At 47.7% G+C, this 27130-nt stretch overlaps 1 protein-coding gene across 3 annotated transcripts in view; it reads left to right on the top strand.

The window, feature by feature from the left end:
* The window catches only part of trdn (triadin), a 289756-nt gene that overhangs the window by 110068 nt on the left and 152558 nt on the right, over positions 1–27130 (top strand). For all 3 annotated transcript variants that reach the window (XM_038799724.1, XM_038799725.1, XM_038799723.1), the window contains exons 7-8: positions 4784–4813; positions 17217–17246. In XM_038799724.1, coding sequence (XP_038655652.1) covers positions 4784–4813; positions 17217–17246 — 60 coding nt within the window. The remainder of the gene's footprint in view (positions 1–4783; positions 4814–17216; positions 17247–27130) is intronic.

The raw sequence follows: 27130 nt of genomic DNA, 5'->3' as shown, positions 1-27130 counted from the left end.
ATGCCTCTTGGATGTCAGATTTGAGTTGCCAGATCTGTTCTGAATCTACTCCATTTAGCACAGTGGTCATGCCACACAACGTCATGGAGGGTATCCTCAATGTGAAGACGAGACTTGTCTCCAGAAAGAGGGTGTGGTGGTCACTTTTACCATGGACAAATGCACTACCAACAGGTCGACTGGTGATGACAATCTCAAGTAGGTTTTTTCCCTCTTGTTGGTTCCCTCATCACCAGTAAATGACACAATATAGCAGCTATGTTTGTTAGGTCTCAGCCAGCTTGGCTTGTAGAGGTGCTACTGAGCCAAACTTAGTGATGGACATGAAGTCCGACACCCAGAGTACATTTTGTGCCCTTGCCACCCTCAGTGCTTCTTCCAAGTGGTGTTCAACATTGTCGTTGGTTTCCATAGTCCCTCGAAATCCAGCATGATGTTACTTTAGGCTTGGTGAGTTTTCAGATGACTGAGGAGCCCAATTCTGGTTCCATGTTTTTCCACAGTGAGGTAATATTGGGGAATGGAAATCCCAGCCCTAGGTTGTCTTTTCTCTCCATCTTCTGCTGCTACTATTCTGCCTCGCTACCAAGTCGCTGAGCCTCAAAGTAGGTTATGTCTTAATTGACCAAGTGGAGCCATGCCGATAGTCCAGCAGCCTTCACTTCCCAGTCAGTGGTGTTGATGCTTCCACGCTTCAGGGCAGGCTTGAGCATATCCTTAAAACCTTTCCTTTGACAGCACTTGGAGCATTGGTCAATGGAGATCTGGCAGAAGAGAACCTGCTGAGGGAGTTGTTTTCGGGCATCCAGACGCAGTGCCCTATCCAGTGGAGTTAGTTCGGCAGGAGAAGGGCTTCGAACGGTGGTAGACTCAGCATTGTGGTCTTTGTCCCATTCGATGCCCAGGATTCTGCCAAGTATTGCTGATAGAAACTATTAAGTATCTTAATATGGCATCGATAGACTGCCAGGTTTTGCAACAGTAGATGAGGATGGTCAACAGAATGTTCTTATAAACCAGAACCCTTATTGACTTGCAAAAGTTCCTTTTGTTAAAGAAGACAGCGCTGGCACAGTTGACTCAGTGCTGGACTTCCTTATCGATGGTAATCAACATAGAGGAGTGCTGATTCATCAGCTGAGGGAGGACGGTAGATCCAAAAAAAGGATGTCTTGCCGATATTTGAATTTGATGTCATAAGAGTTCAAATTCAATGTTGAGGACTCCCAGAGCAACACCCTCCCAACTGTATATCGAAATTGGCAGCCCACCAGCCATATTTAAAGAAATAACTAAGGGTCACTTGAGCTTGCTTGTTAACAAGCTAATTGACCCAGATAAAATGTTGCTGTTGTAAGGGTGTCTGACGTCTCATTAAGGTTGAGCATAAACAATTTATTGGTAACTCATAACGATATACAGAGCAAGGTACAGTCCTGCATGGGTGTTGGCTCCATGCTGGCTCCTTCCACATTCTACTACATACAGTCTGCCATTGTGTGGTTTCCTATATCACTATGTGGGTTGTGCTGCTTCCCCAGTCCCATAGTCCCTTATAATTACACTATCCATGCCACAATATTATTGAGGTGATGCAGTGGAGCGGAATAGGAGCCTGCATTTTTGAAAAAAATGTTGTCAAAGGGCAGGAAGGAAGGGGGCGTCCCATTTTGGGAGGTGCCCTTTGCAGATAGGAGGCAACCTTATGTGCAAATGGCACTCCCCTTTGCTAGTGGACCAATTAAGAGCCACATCCTGCCACCACTATGATTTAACCAGATACATCTTTCCATAACAGTATTGATAAGAGTGACCATTGCACAGCCCTTATGGAAACAAAGTCCTGGCTTCACATTGAGGATACCCTCCATCATGTTCTATGGCTCTACCACCATTCTAACTGGGAAAGGTTTGAACAGATCTAAAAACTCTAGACTGAGTATTCATGGAGGTGCTGTAAGCCATCAGCAGCAGCAGATTTGTACTCAACCTCAATCATTAACCTCAAGTCCTGACATGTTCTTCACTCTATCATTACAACCAAGATAGGGGATCAACCCCAGTTTCATGAAGAGTGCAGGAGAGCAGGCCAGGAAAGCAGGTGGCATAGCAAAAAATGAAGTATCAACCTGGTGAAGTTACAACACAGAACTACTTTCATGCCAAAGAACATAAGCAACAAATAGCAGACAGAACTAAATAATTACACAAGTGGTCTAAGTTCGCTGATCTAAGCTCTGCGGTCTTGCCACATGCAGTTATGAAAAGTGGTGGACAACTAAACAGGAGACTGGTTGGGGAGATTCCATAAATATCCCCATCCTCAATGATGGAGGAGCCCGGCACATCTACGGAAAATGTAAGGCTGAAGCATTCGCAACAATTTTCAGCCAGAAGTGATGTGTGGATGATTCGGCCTCCTCCATCAGAGATTTCAGTCTTCAGCCAATTTAATTCACTCCACGTGATATCAAGAAATGACTGAAGACACCGGATACTGCAAAGGCAGTGGGCCCTGACAATGTTCCGGCAATAGTACTTACGACTCGTGCTCCAGAACTTTGACCCCGGCAAAGCTGTTCCAGTACAGCTACAACACTGGCATCTACTCTACAATGTGAAAAATTACCTAGGTTTGTCCTGTACACAAAAAGCAGGACAAACCCAACTGAGAAAATTACCGCTGATTCACCATCATAATCAGTAAATTGAAGAACCTCCATCATTGAGGATGGGGATATTATATGTTGCTTGCTTAGTAATAACCTGCTTACTGACACTCAGTTTGGCTCCACCACGATCACTTAGCTCCGGACAACCCTAGCTCAATATGGACAAAAGAGCTGAACTCCAGAGGTGAGGTGAGAGTGACTGCCCTTGACATCAAGACAGCATTTGATCGAGTATGGCATCAAGGAGCCCTCGCAAAACTGGAGTTAATGGGAATCTCCCCACTGGTTGACGTCATACCTATCACAAAAGAAAATGGTTGTGGTGGTTAGAGGTCAATCATCTCAGTTCCAGCTTATCACTGCAGGAGTTCTTCAGGGTAGTGTCCTTGGCATAACCATCTTCAGCTGCTTCACAATGACCTTCCTTCCATCAGTTCAGATGTGGGGGTGCTCACTGATGATTACATAATGTTCAGCACCATGCGTACTCCTCAGCTCCTGAAGGAGAGTACATGCCCAAATGCAGCAAAACCTGGACAACATCCAGGCTGGGGCTGACAAGTGAATAGGGCTGCTCCAACAATATTCAAGAAGATTGACACCATCCAAATCAAAGCAGCCTTCTTGATTGAAACCCCTTCCACAAATATTCACCCTCTCTACCACTGACGCACAGAAGCAGCAGCATCTACAAGGTGCACTTCAAAAACACACCCTTAGGCCTTCCACACCCGCGATCACTGCCATCCAGAAGGACAAGGGCAACAGATACATGGGAACACCACCACCTGGAAATTTCCCTCCACACCCCTCACCATCCTGTCTTGGAAATATATTGCCATCGCTTCACTGTCGCTGGATCAAAATCCTGGAACTCCCTCCCTACCAGCACTGTGGGTGCATCTACACCACGGTGACTGCTGCAGTTCAAGACGGCAGCTCACCACCATCTTTTCAAGGGCAATTAGGGATAGACAATAAATGATGGCCCAGCCAGTTACATCCACATCCCGTAAATGGTTAAAAAAAATTATCTCTGAACTGGTTGCAGTGCATTTACATCCTTCCTTAAATAAGGAGAACAAAAACCTGTACAGAGATGTGGTCTCACCAAAGCACTGTATAGCTGAAGCATAACTTCCCTACTTTTGTCATCAATTCCACTCGCAATAAACGATAACATTCTATTAGCTTTCCTAATTACTTACTGTTCCTGCACACCAGCCTTTTGTGATTCATGCACTAAGACCTCCAGATCCATTTGCATTTCAGAGCTTTGCAATCTCTCACAGTTTAGAAAGTATGCTTCGTTTTTATTTTTCCTGCCAAAATGGATGATTTCACATTTTACCACATTATGCTCCACTTGCCAGGTCTTTGCCCATTCACTTAGCCTATTTATATCTGTTGTAAATCAAGTTACACAGTTTTTATGGGTGGATTTTATGGGACCCTATTCACCTGGCTAAAACATTGAGTGAGGAGGGCAGTCGACCTGGCTAAAATGTTGGGTGGGAAGCTATCCAGCCTGTGAACGACTGCCTGAAAGCCATTGAATGGCTGATTGGCTGTCAATAGACTGGAGGTAGGATTTGCACCCCTCAGAGACTGAAGTCCCACATCAGTAACATGCTGGTCGATTAGAGAGTAGTTCCTCTCCAGTACTGTGTGAGGTAGACATGCCAATACTGCACCCTGATGATGAGAAGGGAACTGCGCTGGATCACTTTGTTACTGTTTGGCAATCTCACTGGGTGCAAAACTAACAGGCCTCAAAAAGGGGACTGGAGGTCAGGGGAACCTGGGGGTGGTGTAAATTCTTGGCAGAAAGGAGTGGGGGTACCTTTGAAGGGCCTAAAGCCTGTTAAGAAGTGCCAACCCCCCCATTCCAGGCTGGCTGCTTGACATGGACTTCTCTTGTGCTGGTTAAATCGCAGTGATGGCAGGATGAGGCACTTATTTGGCCCACTAGCAAATGCGGTGAGGGCAAGTGTGGGCCGCTTGGCAGCCGGTAAGCTGTCTGCTGGTTATTTGCATTTGCTTAATTATAAAACATCATTGTGGAATGTAACTGACACTTACCTGTTTTCTTTTTATTTAACCCATTGTAGGAGCTCTTCACCCCCCAGCTAAACGAAAAGGTTAGTATTTTCAGTAACAATATTTTATCATGTCATACAAAGTTCACACTCACTTGATGAAGAAGCTGCACTCCCAAAACTTGTGATTCCAAACAAACCTGTTGGACTTTAACCTGGTGTTAAGACATTTTACTGTGCCCACCCCAGTCCAACGCCAGCATCTCCCACATCAGTACAAAGTTCAGTATCCACTTAGACTTCTCATTTGCATATGAAAAGGGTCTGACGCCATTTTAGAAGCCCCCGCGATACTGGATAATTGTCTGATACAATATCAAATCAGACACCTTGACTGTCATTTAGCTGCAGAGTATTGGTCCCTGAAATTGTCATTTGTGAAGTTTGTCTGACTGTTAAAGCAGAAGCAATGAGGTTTGATTTCTACCCTTGGTGTCAATCCCTGATAACTGAGAGTAACTAACTCTGGCCTGGAGGCTGTACAGTAAAGGTTTAACATCAGAAGCACCTGATACTGTTGTAACTATGACGCAATATCACATGAGTAACAGAGGTCTGGTGAAAAGGGGAAGTACAACTGTGGGTAAAGTTACTGAGATGTACATAATAATAATATCATCTTCATTATAGGGAGCTGTAAATAAATAATAAAGGTTCTACTAACTGCAGTCTGAATTAGCTTCCTTAGGGAAAAAAACAGTCAAACCCTAAAGAACACCATTTAGACTTTGGACACATGACAAAACATGGTGGCAGTGACAGAGAGTCAGAAACCTAATAAAATTCCAAGAGAAGACTACAGATCTGCAGATCCATGCAAGAAAGATTAAAAGAAAACTGATCAAAGACTCACTTGAAAAACTCAGAGCATCATGAGTGCTGCAGATGCAGGTTGAGACACAGACCCAGAGTCCGAACAGCACCGAGCACAAACCAGAAGTTACAAGCCAGTCTACTGAAGTAGCTCACAGAACCAGAGCTTAGAGCAAGCATGGAGCCTGCACTGGTACTCCTACAACCATTGCAAAGGACTGAAGGCTTGCAACAGGCTCAACACTGGGATAATTGGAGAAAGCTCTGCCAGGCAGCAAAGAGCTTCAGGTTTGCATGAGCAAAACTTAATAAGTGAAAACAAAAACTGGGGGAAATGCATGCATGAATTCGGTCATTAATGTTCTGACCAGGCTAGCAGAGAATGAATACGCAATTGTATTGTAGTTGGGATCCTAGATGAAACTCAGACCTTTGATAAGGTGCCACACAGGAGGCTGCTGAGTAAGGTGAGGGCCCATGGTGTTCGAGGTGAGCTACTGGCATGGGTTGAGGATTGGCTGTCTGACAGAAGGCAGAGAGTTGGGATAAAAGGTTCTTTTTCGGAATGGCAGCCGGTGACCAGCGGTGTCCCACAGAGGGCCGCAGCTGTTCACCATATATATTAATGATCTGGATGAAGGGACTGGGGGCATTCTAGCGAAATTTGCCGATGATACGAGGTTAGGTGGTCAGGCAGGTAGTGCTGAGGAAGTGGGGAGGCTGCAGAAGGATCTAGACAGTTTGGGAGAGTGGTGCAGGAAATGGCTGATGCAATTCAACGTGAGAAAATGTGAGGTCTTGCACTTTGGAAAAAAGAATCCAAGCATAGACTACTTTCTAAACGGTGAGAAAATTCATAATGCCAAAGTACAAAGGGATCTGGGAGTGCTAGTCGAGGATTCCCTAAAGGTAAACATGCAGGTTGAATCTGTGATTAAGAAAGCGAATGCAATGTTGTTATTTATCTCAAGAGGGTTGGAATATAAATGCAGCGATGTGCTACTGAGCCTTTATAAGGCTCTGGTTAGGCCCCATTTGGAGTACTGTGTCCAGTTTTGGGCCCCACATCTCAGGAAGGATATACTGGCACTGGAGCGTGTCCAGCGGAGATTCACACGGATGATCCCTGGAATGGCGGGTCTAACATATGATGAACGGCTGAGGATCCTGGGATTGTATTCATTGGAGTTTAGAAGGTTAAGGGGAGATCTAATAGAAACTTACAAGATAATACATGGCTTAGAAAGGGTGGACGCAAAGAAACTGTTTCCGTTAGGCGAGGAGACGAGGACCCGTGGGCACAGCCTTAGAATTAGAGGGGGTAAATTCAGAACAGAAATGCAGAGACATTTCTTCAGCCAGAGAGTGGTGGGCCTGTGGAATTCATTGCCGCGGAGTGCAGTGGAGGCCGGGACGCTAAATGGCTTCAAGGCAGAGATAGATAAATTCTTGATGTCGCGAGGAATTAAGGGCTTCGGGGAGAATGCTGGTAGGTGGAGTTGAAATGCCCATCAGCCATGATTGAATGGCGGAGTGGACTCGATGGGCCGAATGGCCTTACTTCCACTCCTATGTCTTATGGTCTTATGGTCTTAAACAAGCGATCTGACTCTCACTAAAGCAGTACAAAATGCATGGCAGACTAAGTTCAGAAAGCAAAATTGAGCAGTTGGTCATGGGAAGTGACATCCTTTGGGAATGCATGAGAGAGGCCATTAAAAATGGCAGAGAGAAAAGAGAAAGTGCATGAATGCAGAAGCCCATGAAATTGGGAAAAAGCGTGCCAACCACCATCTTGAAATGCTCTCAGTGTGGCAGGAGAACCCTGCACAAAAGGGAAGTATTTCCAGCAGGGGGAGCAGAGTGCTACAACTGTGGAAAGTTAGGAAGTTCTACAATTGTCTTCTAATCTAAAACATAAAAAGCCTGCAAGAAAACAAGGGAAAATAACAAGGCTAATCCAAATGCAGGAAATTGAAAAGCCACAGAGAAAAATCAAACAATTTTCCTCGGGGAAGTTAATGAAACAGAAAATAATTATTGGGGCATTGAAGTAGAAGTTGAAATACAGTCAATAGGGTTTGAATTAGAAATGGGTGCAGGTGTTTCAGACTTACCTGATGAAGTAAAGTGACTGAAATGCATCACACTACAGCCATCCTCCATTCAGTTGCAAGGTCCAGGAGGGATTACATGGACATTCACAGGTCAACACTTGGCAAGACTAAGATAAAAAGATAAATAAATAATTGAACCTCTGTGTGTCATACAGAACCAAGAGTCATCATTGTGAAGCAATAAAGCATGCTTACAATTGTGGCCGACCGACAAGGTTGACTAAATTCCTGATGAGTAGCCCAGTAATGTATTCGGAGTGAATTCCCAACAATATTTTCAGGCTTAGGAAAGCTGAAGGCAGAATATCATGTAACCCGAAGAGCTGGCTAATTTTCCTCTTTACACCGAGGAAAGTCCCACACCCACTCTTAGACAAAGCCAAGAGCGAGATTGAGCAAATATTACAGTAGGAAGTTATCTCTCCAGTGAACATATCAGGAGGTGGTGTTTTGGAATGGTCACAGTACTAATGATCCAATTAGAATCTGTGTTAACTTGGCCCAACTAAATAAATCAACGGAACGTGAGATTGACCCGCTGCAGCAGTGGATGAAGGTCTTGCCAAATTAGCAAAAAGAAACCTGATTCCCTAATAGGCGGCTTTTGGGAGTTGCCTCTGGACAAAGAATCCAGGCTGCTAATCACTTTTATAACCCCATCTGGTTGTTATTGTTTTAACAGATTTCCATTCAGAATTGGATATTCCAAAAAACAATCTGTCAGGTCCTGGAAGGCACATGGTGGGACAGTAGTTATCATTGCTGGTACACAGCGCCACGGAGCTGGGTTCAATTCAGGCCTTGGTTGAATGTGTGTGGAGTTTGCACTTTCTCCCCATGTCTGCGTGGATTTCCTCCGGCTGCTCCAGTTTCCTCCCACAAAGATGTGCAGATTAGGTGGGGTTATAGGGATAGGGTAGGGAAGTGGTCCTGGGTGGGGTGCTCTTTCAGAGGGTTGATGCAAACCCAATGGGCCACAAGGTCTCCTTCTGCATTGTAGGGATTCTATGGAATGAGTAATATGCCAGATAGACGACATGCTCGTACACGGTTCATCGAGACAAGAACATGACTATCGATTGAAAGTGATCCTTGAGGTTCTACAGGAATCAGATTTGACATTAAACAAGAGATATGAATTTCAAGGCCAACGATTAAATTTTAGGGTGCATTGTGCAAGCTTCAGAAATAAAAGCAGACCCACAGAAATCCAAGGTGATTAGAAAGTCCTCACAGCCTAGCAACATCAAGAGTTGCAAAGATTCCTTGGAATGGTCAACCAGAGAGGCAAGTTTAAAATATGGTGGAAATCAATGAGCCATTGAGGCAGCTGTTAAGACATGGCCAACAGTTGTACTGGAATGTGGACTAGCAAAACGCTTTTAACAAGATCATAAATCAAATTTTACCTGAAATCCTAACACAATCCAGATTTGCCATCAATTATAACAGCAGATGCATTGTCCAAAAGTTTGAGTGCAGTTTTGTTTCAAACTCAAAAGATGGACAATGAGACCAGTTTATCGTGCCTCAATGTCATTCACAGACACTGAGAAAAGGTATGCAATCTGCAATCATTGAGAAAGTAACATTGGCAGCCCCATTGGACCTGCCTGTGAGAAGTTCTCTGATTATATCATGGGATTAAGGTTTGAAATTGAAACTGACAATAAGTCTAATCGAAAGCAGGTTGTAAAAATGCTGTCCAAAATCCAATGTTACAGACTCAGACTAATGAAATAAGATACAGAATCACAGAATAATACAGTACAGAAGAGACCCTTCGGCCCATCAAGTCTGCACTGATGTATGAAAAACATCTGACCTGTCTACCTAATCTGACTTGCCAGCACTTGGCCCATAGCCTTGAATGTTATGATGTACCAGATGCTCATCCAGGTACTTTTTAAAGGAGGTGAGGTAACCCGCCTCTACCACCCTCCCAGGCAGTGCATTCCAGGCCATCACCACTCTCTGGGTAAAAAAACCTTTTCCTCAAATCCCCTTAAATCTCCTGCCTCTCACCTTGCACTTGTGTCCCCTTGCCACAAGCTTGGCCTTTGCCTTATATGTTCCATCCGGAAGAACCTTTTCTGTGCAAATCCATCTGTGGGATAGAGCTCTTTGTCCCCTATCTGGTATTTCCGTGTATACCCCAAATTCACTCCAACTATGCAGTTCTTGCTGTTTGGCATCCTTGATAACTTTTTCATCTAATTTATTGGAAGCCACCAAAATCTCACGTGCGTGTGGGCTTCTATTCCTTTAGTATTTGTAGTCTTACTCATGTTCTGAGATCTTGATAAACTACGTCCCCTCTTCTGCCTGGTATCTTGTTCTGTACTGCTACTGCATGATCATTTCCTTCTGCTGTGGGATGTCCTTTCAATAGTTCCCGACCTTTTCCTGCAGACCTATTAATTATCCGATGTACTATCTGAACTGGCACTGCGTTTCTGTGCCCTCCATTTTTGAACTTTGTGTTCCCAATCTATTTTCTTGACTCCTTCTCCTGAATGCTGTACATTCAACCAATGTTTTTACTTTCCTATGGCCTTTCCTGCTCTACTAATAACATTTGCATCCTTCCATTGACTAGACCCTTCAGGCAAGTATGGAACTTTTGTACCAAATTTTGGCAGTTGTCCTTTCGGAAAAATGGCCTGTTCTAATTCATCAGAAGTGTTGTGTTCCTCTACAGAAACCCTGTCTGTATCAGTTAACTGGCCCTCATAGTTCTGTAACATGTGCGCACCAGATAACTCTGGTTCCTCGTTATGTGTCTGCTCTTTCTAAATTTGAAAATTTGTAATCTGTACCCTTTATCCTTGATGAATGTACCCTAACAGTTTGATTACTATCTTGCAAAATAATTGTTTTGCCATCTGTGCCTATGATCTTTCCTGGGCTTTCCATTCATTAAAATTGTCTCTCTTATAGTATACTATGTCTCCTTGCTGAAAAATGGTATTTGATGGCCATACATTATGTCTTAAAGCTCTGCAAATTCTTTCAGAGATTTCTGCTTCCAAAAAAGCTTTTCTACTGCTATGTAATGCATTTAAATTCTCAGAAAAGGCAGACCTAATTGTAGTCCATTCCCAAGCTGGAGGCTGGTCATCTAAAATAGACGGAATTTTAGGATTTCTACCAAACACAAATCAATAAGGGCTATAGCCCCCAACCATCTTCAATGAATTCTTTGCATGTACCGCCCATGCTAAAGCTGAATTTAGCTTGCAGTTTGGTATATCTGCCAAAGTTTTCTGGAGCATGTCATCTATTACTGCATGATTTCTTTCACACACACCATTGTGAAGGGCAGCACAGTAGCATTGTGGATAGCACAATTGCTTCATAGCTCCAGGGTCCCAGGTTCGATTCCGGCTTGGGTCACTGTCTGTGTGGCGTCTGCACATCCTCCCCATGTGTGCGTGGGTTTCCTCCGGGTGCTCCGGTTTCCTCCCACAGTCCAAAGATGTGCAGGTTAGGTGGATTGGCCATGATAAATTGCCCTTAGTGTCCAAATTTGCCCTTAATGTTGAGTGGGGTTACTGGGTTATAGGGATAGGGTGGAGGAGTTGACCTTGGGTAGGGTGCTCTTTCCAACCAAGAGCTGGTGCAGACTCGATGGGCCGAATGGCCTCATTCTGCACTGTAAATTCTATGATAATTACTAAATGGGCTTTCCTCAGCCGTATTCATAACTGTGATATTCACGTTTTCACACATATCCCTAAACTCATCATGAGCAAATTCTCCTCCGTTGTCCGTAAGGAATTTTGCCGGTGGGCCATTCCTGTCCCGATCCATTTTTCCACGATTTGATCCAGAATTACTCTCTTTTCGTACAATCATTGTTTGACTAAATCTGGTTGCTAAATCTACAAAATGCAAAATAAACATATTATTGGCTTTATCCCAGATCTTAGGGTCCATTGCCACAATGTCGTTAAAATCTCTGGCCAAAGGTAGGGTTACTATTGGTCATGCTGGTGTCCTTCTGTACTTCCTACAAACTTCACAGCGATCACTAACCTGTTCTATCAGTTTAGAATAGTCTTCATTCCTTACCCCTACATCCTTTAATACATTTTACAGCCTCTGAGGAGATGGATGCACAAATTGCCTATGCAGTTTTAATACAACAAGCTTTTTATCAGCTAAAATCCCATTTTCAACTGCCATGAACACATCCTTAACAACTGTACTTGAAATATTATTTGTCAGTAATGGAATGCAATGGTGTCCCGACTGTGAACATTGTAAGTCCACCGTCTTTCCAAAAACTGTTGCCTTATCCTGTTCCATATCCAGTTTCATGTGTGGTTTCTTCATCGACGGTCTGCTCAGAGACAAAGGCATCTCACTTGATGCAACATCCATGCTAATCAGATAATTCACTCCGGCAATATTGCAAGGGATCACCACTCTTTTCAACGACATCAGAGTATTATCATCTCCAAACCTGAAACTTGTGGAACTTTTAAATTCCTTAACCTTGTTATGATTTTCAGTATTCAAGGAGTCCAGGTTGTGTTTCTGCAGCCTTTTATATAGTCTGCCAAATTCCATTATATAGTCTTCCATGGAAAAATCCTATATTTTCCGGAACCTATCAAAATCCAATCATGCTTCATAAGCACTTAACAAGCCATCCTTTTTATAAATCTTATCCATATAATGTAATAGAGTCTCCAGGCCTTCTTCTGAGTCTAACTCATCCAATTCCAGCTCAGAAAACACTTTGCTTTGGATATTACTGTCATAAGGTACAGAAAGAGCCAATGCCATACCTTGTTTTCTCTTTCCCAAGGCCCCCTTAGTCCACATAACTACTGCACTTCTCCATTTGTCGTACGTCCCCTTTCAGAAAATAAGTGGGGGGGGGGGGGGGTAGTCATATCTGGCCATCTTTATCACAGGTTCAGCCATATATCTTCTTTTTTTTTTCTTCTCACTCACTCCTTGGTTCGGTTTGGAAAAGTTGTATCTTTCAACCCTTCACCTTTGCACGGCAACCATCTACGGCTACCATTTGTTAGATGTTTAGCTCCTGTAGTGTAAACATCAAAGGTACTGCTCCTTTTTGCAAATACCTTTATTTCACTTTCACAGACTCTGCACAAAACTCTATCTTCACATCACCCAACACGAAGCCTCTTTACACATCAGTGTCAATTATTGGATACTTAACATAAATGAGACAACTAATTGGAATGTCTCTTAACCCATTACTTAACAGATGGGAGCACCTGTGAATCGATTTATTTAAGTTTAAAGGCAAATAATTAGTCATCGTCATTCACCAATGCTCCGGATGGATTGCAGTGAACAGGTTGCACCGCAACATGGTAGAGGCAGTCATTCAATTATTGATGAGAATCTTCGTGACATGAATCTTCAGACATTGGAGCGCCAGACAATTGTCCTCAGTTTGTGAACAAATTATTCCACAACTTTCCACAGTTTCATGTACTTTACTAGCTTTCTTAGATATCCTCAGTCAAATGGAGAAGCAGGACAAGGAACTCAAACAATCAAGGTATCGCTGAAAAAGAACAAAGATGTTGGGCGGGATTCTCCAAAACTGGTGCGGTGCGGCCTCACTGGCAGTGGGATTCTCCGACCCGCTAGCCGACCAATGAGATTTCTCATTGTGGGCAGCCCCACGCCGTTGGGTAATGCAAGGGTGCGCTGCTGGTGCAACCGAGAATCAGGACAGCGGATAATCCAGCCCATTAACTTAGCCCTTCTTAGTTACAGAATTTCACTGCTATATATCAGGTTTTCATCATCAGAATTGTTATCCATAGAATCCCTACAGTGGAGAAGGAGGCCATTTGGCCCATCGAGTCTGCACCGGCCCTTGCTCCGATAGAGCACTTTACCTAGCCCAATCCCCCACTCCTAGCCCCGTGACCCCACCTAACTTTTGGGCAATTCAGCATGGCCAATTCACCTACACATCTGTGGATTGTGGGAGGAAACTAGAGCACCTGAAGGAAACCCATGCAGACAGGGGGAGAAAGTGCAAACTGCACACAGACAGTCACCTGAGGTCAGAATCGAACCTGGGACCCTGGCGCAGTACAGTACTAACTACTGTGCCACCATGCCGCCCCACATGCCATCTGGAAGATGGCAGCAAACACAACTTCCAGTTCTACAACAGAAACTATAACCTAACGTTACCTCAGAGGATCATGAGCAAGTTAGAAAGTTAGAAAGACACAATCAAGCTCGTAACTTCAACTTCAGGCACAGAGCATGAATTTTAGCATTACTGCAGCCAAGAGAGAGAATTGTGATATGAGACCAACAGAAAGAAGGCATAATAACAATGAAAGGTTCACAGCTGAGATCTTATTGAATCAAAAGAAACCAAGGGCATATAAAGAGGAACTAGAAAGATTTGACATTATTTGGAAGGAAGCCAATGGAAACTTGGACTCACTATTCAGATCCCGACGGAACCAAAATCAAGACAAAGTTCTGCAGCCTCCCAGGAGAAGGACATATAAACAAAGAGAGTGCAGATATTCCTCAACCTCAGAATGAGATCAGAACAAGATTAGGACTAACCCTGTGAAGTCTGAGATTTTTGGGACCCATGTTGGAGGATGTATTAATTGGGATAAAGATGTGCGAGGAAATGTGGAGTAAAGGATTAACATCAGAAGGACCCGATGCAAGAGTGATGTGATGTCACACAACTAAGCAACAAGGCTGGGGAGAAGGAGAAGGAAACTTCGTGTGGAGTTACTGAGGTGTCCAGAAGAGTTAAAAATCAATAAGGCACAATTCTCCCAAAAGTGAACAAAGTCCCCTAGCGAGCGTTTTAGCCACATTTCCCGGCACTCGCAGTGCCGAGAACCACATGGCTATTCAATGCGATTCACGGTGAATAAGGGCTGAACGGAGAACGAGCAACCGAGGCCACACATTGCCCTGTTTTGTGCAGTGGGGAGCACCGCTCACCAGAATTCTACATTGGAGTGAGAGATCAGGATGCCATGTAAAAATGGCGTCCCAATCTCCGAAGCCCCGAAACAATCCCAGACCTTCCCCCCCTGCCCCCGCCCACCAGCCCGAATGCACTGTGGGAGAATCCCCAGCCCGCCAACACCGACTCAGGATTACCCGACTCGGGTAACGAAAATGCCAGCTTAGCACCAGCTGTGCAACAACACCACCCTGCCCAAAGGGCATGCAGCTGGGGGCTTCCCATCCCCTGGGTGACTTCCACGAGTGCTGTTCCATCTGGTCCCCGTTTGTGGGGACCGGTGCTGAATGGCGTTCACCCGAGGTCTCTGAGGCAACGGAGGTGAATCCCAAGGCCTCAGGTACCTCAGGAATTGACACATTAGGGTGAGGCCTTCTGCCTCGCTCTAATATGCAGATTTGCTTAAATGTAATCCCGCCCATTGTGGGCGGAATTCACATCGCAAAGTCTTGCAAGATCGGGTTGAATCTCGTGAGGCGTTGTGAGCCGGGTAGATCTTGGGAGCCGGGTCTCTCTGCTTTCATTGGTCAGGCTGCACCGCAAGGCGTTTTGTGGGTGCAGCGTGGCCGTTGGATTCGCACCTACAGTCTTATTAATCTTCTTAGGCAAACAGCCAAACCATAAAGAACACCATCAACACGCCGAGCACGAGGTGAAAACTGAGCTCCTATGAGTTGCATATTTATGATCTGTGAATTTTTAAAATCTTATCACCAGTGTTTACCTACAGTTGAATGCAGTTTATTCAAAATCAATCTTTGGAGATTGTCCACCTGTAAATATAGTTAAGCAGTTGTTCTATTTCTTGTAATTCGAACACTGGTGATTTTGTTCTCTCCAGTTTTCTTTTGCCTCATTTATTTCTGAGGATAACAGAAAGTTTCAGTTTCATCACTGCTTTCGAAGTAATTTGTGCTCTCAGTATGTTTTTGACCAATTTGCTAGTTTTGGCTTAATATTCTAAAAACAAAAACGTCGGACGTGATTTACTGGCTGCGTCCCATTGGAACCTGGGTGGGTTGTGGCTGGAAGGTAGCAGGAGAGACCTCTCCCGGGATTCCCAGCATTAGTTACGCCTCTAACCAGATAGAACATAGAACATACAGTGCAGAAAGAGGCCATTCGGCCCATCGAGTCTGCACCAACCCATTTAAGCCCTAACGTCCACCCTATCCCCGTAACCCAATAACCGCTCCTAAACGTTTTAGTCACTAAGGGCAATTTATCATGGCCAATCCACCTAACCTTCATGTCTTTGGACTGTGGGAGGAAACCGGAGAACCCGGAGGAGACCCACACAGACATAGGGAGAACGTGCAAACTCCAAACAGACAGTGACCCAGCAGGGAATCGAACCTGGGACCGTGGAGCTGAGAAGCCACAGTGCTATTCACTTGTGCTACCGTGCTGCTCAAATCTCGCAAGACGTTGCAATTGGGGTCCTGCGGACAATGGGAGGGACCCAGATTTGCATAGTTAAGTGAGTTTAAAAACCCACTTAGCCCTGTTGACGCAGTTGAATGGTCACCCAGCATCTTTATCGGCCTCGCTGAGGAGACCCCAGCTGAGCGCTGAATAGTACTGGTCCCACAAAGGAAGACCAGGCGTACTGGCACTTGGGGCGGTCTCCCAGGCAATCGGAGGGTCCCGGGTGGGGGGGGGGGGTGGGGGGTGGGGGTGGGGTTGGGGGGTGGGGGGTGGGGTTGGGGTGGGTGGGGGTGGGGGGGGGTGGGGTGGGGGGGGTGGGGTGGGGGGTGGGGGGGTGTGGGGGGGTGGGGGGTGTGGGGGGGGGTGGGGGGTGGGAGGGGTGTGGAGGGGGTGGGGGGGGTGGGGGGTGGGGGGGTGTGGGGTGTGGGGGGGGTGGGGGTGGGTGGGGTGGGGTGGGGGGGGGGGTGGGGGTGTGGGGGGGGTGGGGGTGGGTGGGGGTGGGGTTGGGGGGTGGGGGGGTGGGGTGGGGGGTGTGGAGGGTGGGGGGGGTGGGGTGGGGTGGGGGTGGGGGCGTGGGGGGGTGGGGGGGTGGTGGGGGTGCAGGGGTGGGGGATGGAGGTGGGGTTCGGGGGGGTGGGGGTGAGGGTGGGGTGGGGGGTGGGGTGTCCCATCAGGGCCCAAAATAGCAAAAGAGTGCTACGTATTAGACAGCGGAGTCATTCTAAGCACCGGGAACAACCCTGCTAATCCTGCCCAGAACGGACTTTGATTTTTATTTTTGGTTAGATTGCGCCCGTCATATATTTTGAAAACCTATGAAATTTCTGTTCTCTTTTGTCTGGAGAAAGGATAGAATCATACCAAATTTACAGAGTTTTGGAAAATTTAACTTGGAGAGCTTTGGAATTTATTTAAATATTTTAAAATGTTTTATTGTAAGCTTAAACTGAATATTTTGGCAATTGCATTATTTAAGGCTATTTCCAATCTCATTTTTCATTAGAAGAAGTGTGATCTTTCACTGGGTTATCTTCCAGAAATATAATTCCAAAAAATAATTCCTTGATTTTTTTTTATTCAGTTGAAGCTCATCCTCCATCTAAAAGAAAAGGTTGGTGGTTTCTAATTTTAACTCCTGGAGCTTTCTTTTTATAAGTGACATTTTTGACATTTAAAAAATTGTACATTTGCTGTATTGAACAGTTTAATCTGTGTTTCATGCCTGAAATATCATATTAATATATTCAGCATCTGAATACAGCCTGTGTTTTTTTAATAACATAGTGCAGTTGCAATGTTCATTTACTTGTTATCCAAATTTGCAGTTTTCATTCCAAAGTTTACCTCACATCTGCAGTGTTTTTCAATTTCAAAATATCAATTTTCACTTGAACAGTTAAAGGATTTCACATTTGATTAAGTCTGTTACTCAATGGTGGATCTCCTATTGATCATTATCAATTAAACAATTTAAATAAATAAGTGGCACAATTGATACCGATTTAGCTCCATTCAGGCAAACAGCACTATGCACCTTTATCTGCAAGTCTGTGGCTTGTTTGCTCTTCATTTCATTTAATCAATAAACTCTGCAATAGATGATACAATTATGCTTCACTAGACTGAACAAAGCATTACTTGACTTTGCTATTTTGTATTACTTGTGCAAGTACTGAAAGTGATACTTTTTCAACTGTTCCTTTGATGCAAGACATTTTCAATTTACCTCCAAGATGTAAAACTGACATTGTGGATTAGCTGTATGTTATTGAAACCACCCAGTTTTTATTTGCATTAATTTCAACAGAAATGACATTTGAATAGTTTTTAATAACAGGCAGTGATCATCAATGTAATTGTCATACCTGAGAGTCAAGTTAAAACTTAACAAAAAATAGTATTAAGCTAAATGGTTTCTGCTCATCAATGTTACCTCATGAGTATTTTGATCAGCCTGACGTGGAAGATTTACAGAGTGAATAATAAAGGTTCAGTCAACTCGACAGTAGTCAAAGGCGAACTTGGGCCAATGAGTGTGCAGTTGAAGACCTGTGGAGCAAAGCTAGCTGCTTCACTCGCCATATTGTATCTGTCACACTGCAACCTGCCTGGCAAACTGGGATTGCCTAAATCAGTCCGATCAATAAAACATGAGTAAACTAACCCACCCAATTACTGGCTTATTAAATCCTTTCTGATTTCATCAAGTGATGGAAGGAGTTATCAATAGTACCATCAAGAGGCATCTGCTCCTCACTTCAAAAGCAAACTACTGCAGATGCTGGAAATTTGTAATAAAACGAGAAAATGCTGGAAACACTCAACAGATCAGGCAGCATCTGTGCAGAGAAACAGAGTTAACATTTCAGATCGATGACACTTCAACAGAATGATGATTTATACCTTTAGTGTTATCATCAACCTGAAATGTTGGGCGTGATTCTCCGAGGCCACGCCGGAGCGACCTCGCAGTTATGAACTCCGTCAAGTTTCACGACGGCGCGAAACGACCCCGATCGCGACCGATTCTGGCCTCGGGAATGGACTAGCATCGGGGTGGCGCGGAACATGGGGGGCATGTCGTGAAATGCGCGTCGTCAGCGCGCGACGCCCGAATGACGCCGCGCCGCATCTTAAAAGGCGCGATCCGCGCACGGAAAGACCCGCAGCAGAAGAGGGAGGAAGATGACAGAGCCACGGAGGACTGTCCCGAGATTCCGTGATACGTGCCTGGAAACGTTCAACGTTGAGGTGGAGCAGCGCAGAGGCATCCTCTGCCCAAGACGAGGGCATCGCCACCCATCTAGCGCAGTGCAACAGGCCTGGCATGAGGTGGGCACGACAGTCAGTGCTGTGGAGCAGACCCCTCAGTCCGGGGAACAGTGTCAAAAGAAGCTCCACGACCTCACCAGGGCAGCCAGGGTAAGTGCCACAAGGGTGCCCCCCGGGTCACAACCATCCCCCCTCCCCACATGTCTCTCATCACCCCCCCCCATCCCCCCGAGGCACGAGGGGGAGGGGGTGGCGAGAGTGAGTGGAGGGGGGTGAACAACGTTGTAACAGACCCACATGAGTGCTGCGACCCCCTGGAGAGATGCCATGGTGTGCCTCCAACTTTCCCCCCCCCCAGCATTAAAGTAGCCTATATCTGAACGCCCTGATGATACCCCCCCCCCCCCCCTCCAAACAGGACAAGACTGCGCACAACAACCGAGAGCGTAATAGAACCGGAGGGATTCGCCCATGCTGCACCCCCTAACAGTCTTTGAGCAGAGGGCACTGGATCTCGCTGGGGGATCCGCCACCTGGGAGGTCACGCAATGCGAAGTTGGAGGCGCAGAAGCAAGTGAGACAACCTTGCTTGCCCCCCCCCCCCCCCCAACCCATCCTCTGTCCCCTCACACTCTGCCCACTGGATCACCCATCCTCTCTCCCCTCACACTCTGCCCACTGGATCACCCATCCTCTCTCCCCTCACACTCTGCCCACTGGACCACCCATCCTCTCTCCCCTCACACTCTGCCCACTGGACCACCGTAGACTCGGCCGAACGTGTCTAACTAACCCCGTATCATTCTGTTCCCTAGGGCCAGCCGACAAACGTCCAGGGCTGTCTTGTACCACACAGGGCCGACCATCTGCAACGATACCTGCACCTGGAGGTAGGCCAGGAGGGCCATCCTCTAAATCCGGGACTCTGGAGGGGGACATACAGAGGACGGACAGTGACGACTATGATGGCTGTGCGTTGCCCGAAGGTCGGGACGCGAGACAACACAGTGACAGGGACAGCACAGGACATGCACAGAGGACGGCGACGCAGTCAATGGACTCACCCGCTGCTGAACTTTACATGGGCCACGACCGCCCTGCGCCGGGCCATGAGTGGGACCAGGACATAACGGACGTACTGACGGACGAGGACCTAGAGCTTGCAGCACTGCTGTCTCCCACACCATCCACCATCCCAGAGTCACTCACCTCGGTTGGGCAAATAAGTGATGAGGCTCCTGGGTCATGGTCTGGTGTGGACCACAGAGCTGAGCCGGTACAGCAGGTGGAGTTCGGAGCAGCCGAGGGGCTGGACGGTTGGAAGGCAGCCCAGGCCCAGCATCCAGCTGCTGCCCAGACGGTTCCCGGGTTCCTGGATTTACTCGACCCACCCGGACAACCGATGCATTTGGAAACCCAGGGACACAATGGTGGGATGAGGGCCATCTTCCAGCAGCTGCAGACGTAGTTGGAGGAGTCCAACCGCGTCCAGGGCAGGGAGTGGTGCTGCTCATCGCAGCCACCCAGACCGCGCGAGTGGAGTCCGCGGTCGAGGCAATGGGTGAAACGGTATCGGCCATGGGTCAGGTTATGCAAAGCATTGGGCTTCATGTGCACGCATCATGGGCCAGGAGAGGGCTGCCCTCTCACAGGCAGCAATGCGTCAGAACCAAAACGACATTGCCGGTGCGCTACGGGCCCTGGCCGAGTCTCACCAGGTCATGGCCCAGTCCCAACAGGCCATGGGACAGTCCCAGCAGGCCATGGCACAATCCCAGCAGTCAGTCGCGGAGAGCATCGACCGCCTGACGCATGTGCTTGATGGCGTTGCGCACTGACAGATTGAGGTCGCACAGTCCCTGGCGGGAATCTCTCACTCCCTGGACTCTGTCTCTGCGAACATTCGGAGCATGGTCGATACCGTTGCAGGCCTCCAGGACTGGCAGCGCCAGGTGCCGGTGGGGCAACGGGCCATGTCTCCGATCGCACCTCCGTCCCACAGTGAAGCCCCGGGGACACCGGGCTCCCCGAGGGAGGAGGAGGTTCTGGGGCCCGTCCCATTAACTCCATCACGGGGCGTCCCTGAAAGCTCGGCATCCCCCCGTCCCGTCCCTGGCGCATCCGGTGGGCAGCGGACAGAGCATGGTGGCACCACATCATCCAACACGCCCGCCGAGCAGCCTGGCCCATCAAGGCCGGGTCACCCCAGGAAACGAGTGCTGACGGGGAGCCATGTCGCGGGGCGTGATTCTCAGCAGTCCGCCTCCACTCCCGCTGTACCATCTGGCGATTCACCTAGATGTAGGTAGGGGCCGTAAGGCAAGGAAGTTGGACACATAGTAAGTTGGCACGGGTGCATGGCACAGTTTAGTTATAGGGGCTAGGGCATCTGTATATAACTTTCACACTAAACTCACTGTTGCACCTAACTTGTAAGACTCTGTGCTGTGTCCGGTGCCACGGGGCTCCTGATTGTGACCGATTGTCACTGGGGTTGATGAGCGGTTAAGCGGTTAAACGTCAGTGCCGGGTGTGCAGTCCCTTCACCACCCCCCCCCCCCCCCCCCCCCCCCCCCACAGTCAGACACCGTAATCTTCGGCACTCCGATGCCAGCTACCGCACATGGGCACGTGATGCAATGTCCCTGACAAACGCAGCGACCACCGAGATGGATGGTTCAGCTATTGCCATGAGTCAGGCTTTGTCTAACAATTCTGAGCCCACAGCTCATCGCAGAGCGGGCTGTCATCATTCAACATGGCACTGATCACACCCGCTGACAGTCATCAATGTAGTGCTATACCGCAGTGCCGCAGTGGTATGGTGATGTCGAATTGGAGCAGTGTTGGCTAGTGTAGGCTTGAGAGATGAACAGACACTTCCAACACTGATGAAGGTTCAATTCAATTTTATTAACTAACTTCTAACTAACTAACACATGATGACTGTGGGTCTAAATGATGCTAACTTAAACTAGAGACATAAGCCTTGTCTGAACCAGTTGATTCTCTCAGCACTTGTTGTGAGTCTGTGCTGGGCTGGATGAGTTCTTGTTACACTCAGAGGCGGCACCCAGAATGAGCGGGAACCGTGGTGCCCTCTGCCTTTATAGTGTGTGTATTCTAACTGGTGATTGGTTGCGGTGTTTGTACATGTTGATTGGTCCCTATGTGTGTCCATCAGTGTGTGTCTGCACCATGATATACTGGTGTATATTATGACATCCTCCCTTTTATAAATAAATATTGATATAGACATGTGATAATAAATAATGTGGGTGTGTGGAGAATGTACCTAGCTATGTGTGAGGTGCGAAGACATATGTACAAAGCTACATACAGGGAACAAGACTATTTACAGAGGAAGGTGCCTGGTGCAGATGACTACCATGAACTGGAACAACCAACAAATCTATTTACAAATCACTGGAGAACGAATGCGACAATGAAGAATATATTAAAAAAAATTTCAGAAAATGCACATGTGTACAGAGTTCATAAGTTCAGTCTCTGATATGGGCGACGAACTCTGGTTGACCGCCTCAAGGGTGGGGCAATGGCTGGCACATCAGGAGCCGGGAGGGCTGCGGCACTGTCAGGGGCAGGCAGAGTGACTGGAAGCGCCACACAGTCCACGGCGGGATCAGTATCAGAGCTGGTCGGAGGATTCCATGACGACTCTGGAACCAGGTGAAGAGCAGGCCTGTTGCGGCGCCGAATGGATCCATCCGGTAAGCGGACCAGGAAGGAGCGGGGGCCACCTGCTTTAGAACGACAACAGGAACAGGCCAGCCACCATCCGGGAGGTGAATGCGAACCTTGTCGCGTGGATGGATGTCGGGAAGGTCAGCAGCCCATAGGTCGTAGGAAGTTTTCTGCTGCAGTTGAGACATGTGCATGCGGTGGAGCACGGGGACATAATCGAGGTTGGGAGTGAGAATCGATGGCACCGTCGTCCTGAGGGTGCGGTTCATTAGTAGCTGAGCAGGCCGGTGGAGAGCAGGGCGGAGCGATAGGCTAGCAGAGCAAGATGGAAATCTGAGCTGGCGTCGGCGGCTTTGCTGAGGAACTGCTTAACTATGTGGATCCCCTTTTCCCCCTTCCCATTGGATTGGGGGTATAGGGGACTGGACATTACGTGCTCAAAGTTGTAGTGTCGGGTGAAGCCGGCCCATTCCTGGCTCGCGAAACAGGGGCCTTTGTCTGACATGACCGTCAGCAGAATGCCATGTCGGGCAAATGTCTCCTTACAAGCCCTGATCACAGCCGAGGATGTGAGGTCGTGCAGCCTGATGACCTCCAGGTAACTGGAGAAGTAGTCGATGATGATGACATAGTACCTGCCCAATGCATGGAACAAGTTGCTGTCCACTTTGGTCCAAGGCGATGTGACGAGCTCATGGGGAATCAGGGTCTCCCGTGGTTGGGCGGGCTGAAAACGCTGGCAGGTAGAGCAGTTGAGCACCACATTGCCGGTGTCATCGTTAATGCCTGGCCAGTAGACGGCTTCTCTGACCCTGCGGCGGCATTTCTCGATTCCTAAATGGCCTTCGTGGAGTTGCTCCAACACTAGCTGGCGCATGCTTTGTGGAATGACGATGTGATCCAATTTCAGGAGCACCCCGTCGACAACCGCCAGGTCATCGTGGACGGTGTAAAATTGCGGGCATTGGCCCTTGAGCCATCCGTCTGACATTAGACGCATCACCCACTGCAGAAGTAGATCAGCCGCTGTCTCGCGGCAAATTTGCATTAGTCGTGCATCCGCAGCTGGCAAATGGGAGGCTGCAAGCTGAACGTGAGCATCTATTTGGCAGACAAAGCCATCGTGATCACACGGAGTTGTGATTGACCTTGAGAGGGCATCGGCAACAGCAAGGTCCTTGCCCGGGGTATAGATCAGTTGAAAGTCGTACCTGCGCAGCTTGAGTAGGATACGCTGGAGGCGAGGCATCATTTCATTCAAGTCCTTTTTGATAATATTTACAAGTGGGCGGTGGTCAGTTTCAACCGTGAACTGCGGAAGTCCATGGACGTGGTCGTGAAACTTCTTGACTTCAGTGAGAAGGCCGAGACATTCTTTCTCAATTTGCGCATAGCGCTGCTCTGTGGGAGTCATCGCCCGTGACGCATACGCAACGGGGTCCCATGACGAGGCCTCGTCTCGTTGCAGGAGCACGGCACCAATCCCCGACTGACTGGCATCAGTAGAGATTTTGGTCTCTTTGGTGGGGTCGAAAATTCACGCTCGTGAGCGGGGAGCCATTGGAAATCTGTGGTTTTGCGAATCAGGTCTCTGAGGGCCGTGGTGTGTGAGGCGAGATTCGGGATGAACTTCCTGACGAAATTCACCATGCCCAGGAACCAGAGGACCACTTTCGTGTCCTTGGGCGTCTTCATGGACGTGATTGCTGCAATCTTGTCCTCGTCCGGACGCACCCCCTGGTGGGAGATGTGATCCCCCAGAAACATGATACTCGATTGGCCGAAGGAGCATTTGGCCCTATTGAGGCCGTGTTCGTGGATGCGCCTGAAAACGCACTTAAGGCGGGCAATGTGTTCCTGCGGGGTGGTTGACCAGATAATAATGTCGTCAGCATAGACCCGGACGCCGTCGATCCCCTCCATCATCTGCTCCATGATCCGGTGGAAAACTTCGGACGCAGAGATGATGCCGAATGGCATCCGGTTGTAGCAGAACCTGCCAAAGGGTGTGTTGAACGTACACAGCTTCCTGCTTGACTCATCTGGTTGGATCTGCCAGAAACCCTTCGAGGCATCCAGTTTTGAGGAGAGTTGGCATGGGCCATCTTGGACGTGAGCTCCTCACGTTTCGGAATCGGGTAGTGCTCCCGCATGATATTCTGATTCAGATCTTTAGGATCAATACAGATCCGCAGCTCGCTGGATGGTTTCTTGACACAGACCATGGCGCTTACCCAGTTTTGGGTTCCGTGACCCTAGAGATGACTCCTTGGTCTTGGAGGTCCTGGAGTTGTTGCTTGAGGCGATCCTTAAGGGGAACTAGGACTCTGCGAGGTGCATGAACGACAGGCATGGCATTGGGTTTGAGTAAGATTTTGTACGTGTACGGGAGCGTGCCCATGCCTTCGAAGACATCATGATATTGCTGGATGATGGAGTCAAGTTGCGCCCTGAAGTCTGTGTCAGAAGATGCAGACACATCGCTTGAAGAGAGAGAGTGCACTCTCTGCACTAAGTGGAGCAGCTTGCGATCCCCTCCCACGAGATGCGTGAACCTTGTGGCTACCTACGCGTCGCGTGCCCGCTGTCCTCGACGGTGCCTCATTGTATAGGGTCTCCGCGTTGGTCTGAGGCCTCCATATGAGCGTCATCAGCCATGACCTCAACGGATAACCCCTGTCACCCAGCAACCAGCCCCTCAGCCAGGGGGGCGTCCCTTGAACTTTGCGGGGACGAACGACTGCGCAAGAATGTAGGCGTCATGCACACTCCCAGGGAACCTTGCGCACACGTGTATGATACTCAGGTGGGGGTCGCATACCACCTGGATGTTCATGGAGTATGTCCCCTTCCTGTTAGTGAACACTTCCCTGTTGCCTGCAGGCGGACGCATGGGGACGTGAACACCATCGATCACTCCCGGTATCCCGGCCACCTTGGCGAATCCACGGGCTCGTGCTTCTTGATTTGCTTGGTCCTTGGGGAATGTAATGTAAAGGTCCGCGATGGCAAACAGGGCGTTGGTCACGTCCCGGATGCACCTGTGGACCGATGCCTGTGATATCCCAGATAGGTCCCTGCTCGGAGCCTGGAAAGAACTGGTAGTGTAGAGGTTTAGGGCCACCGTCACCTTGACATATGCCTCTTTGCTAAAACTTGTATGATCCTATAATTTAATATAGCTTCATCATGTACATTAATCCCATCATCCTCAACCTCACTGCCACCTGTAACTTTATAAATTTCTGTGTTTGTACTGTGGTTTGTTTACCCTGCCTTTGCCTTTGATTACTTGTGTAGTTCTGTTGGGCCTGTGAATCGTTGTTGGGCTTTGGTATTTCCTCTCAAAAGTGTCCAGTTTTTCAGCATCATCTGTAAGTGGCTGATTTAAATCAAACCTGTCAAAGTAGTTAACATTCCAGGCCCAAAACACTCATTCCAGGTTAAGCAGCGTTTCATTTGCATCTCTTCCAATTTGGTTTATTGCATTCGCTGCTCCCAATGTGGTCTCCTCTATATAGGAGAGACCAAACGCAGACTGGGTGATCACTTTGCTGAGCATCTTCAGTCTGTGTGCATTTAGGACCCTGACCTTCCCATTGGATTGGATTGGATTGAATTTGTTGGATTTGTTTATTGTCACGTGTACCGAGGTACAGCGAAAAGTATTTTTCTGCAAGCAGCTCAACAGATCATTCAGTACATGGGAAGAAAAGGGAATTAAACAGAATTCAAGAAAATACATGAGAATACATAATAGGGCACCACAATATATACAATGTACTACATAAGCATTGGCATCGGATGAAGCAGACACGGGTGTAGTGTTAATGAGGTCAGTCCATAAGAGGGTCATTTAGGAGTCTGGTGACAGTGGGGAAGAAGCTGTTTTTGAGTCTGTTCGTCCGTGTTCTCAGACTTCTGAATCTCCTACCCGATGGAAGAAGTTGGAAAAGTGAGTAAGCCGGGTGGGAGGGATCCTTGATTATGCTGCCTGCTTTCCCCCGGCAGCGGGAGGTGTAGATGGAATCAATGGATGGGAGGCAGGTTCGTGTGATGGACTGGGCGGTATTCATGACTCTCTGAAGTTCCTTGCGGTCCTGGGCCGAGCAGTTGCCATACCAGGCTGTGATGCAGCCCGATAGGATGCTCTCATAGTGCATCTGTAAAAGTTGGTAAGGGTTAATGTGGACATGCCGAATTTCCTTAGTTTCCTGAGGAAGTAAAGGCGCTGTTGTGCTTTCTTGGTGATAGCGTCGACATGAGTGGACCAGGATAGATTTTTGGTGATGTGCACCCCTAGGAATTTGAAACTGCTCACCATCTCTACCTCGGCTCCGTTGATGCTGACAGGGGTGTGCACAGTACTTTGCTTCCTGAAGTCGATGACCAGCTCTTTAGTTTTGCTGGCATTAAGGGAGAGATTGTTGTCGCTGCACCACTCCACTAGGTTCTCTATCTCCCTCCTGTATTCGGACTCGTCGTTATTCGAGATCCGGCCCACTATGGTCGTATCGT

The sequence above is a fragment of the Scyliorhinus canicula genome, chromosome 6 (genome assembly GCF_902713615.1).
Source record: "Scyliorhinus canicula chromosome 6, sScyCan1.1, whole genome shotgun sequence".
Taxonomy (NCBI): Eukaryota; Metazoa; Chordata; class Chondrichthyes; order Carcharhiniformes; family Scyliorhinidae; genus Scyliorhinus; species Scyliorhinus canicula.
The sequence above is the reverse complement of the archived record's forward strand: the minus strand, read 5'-3'. Positions and strand labels throughout refer to the sequence as shown.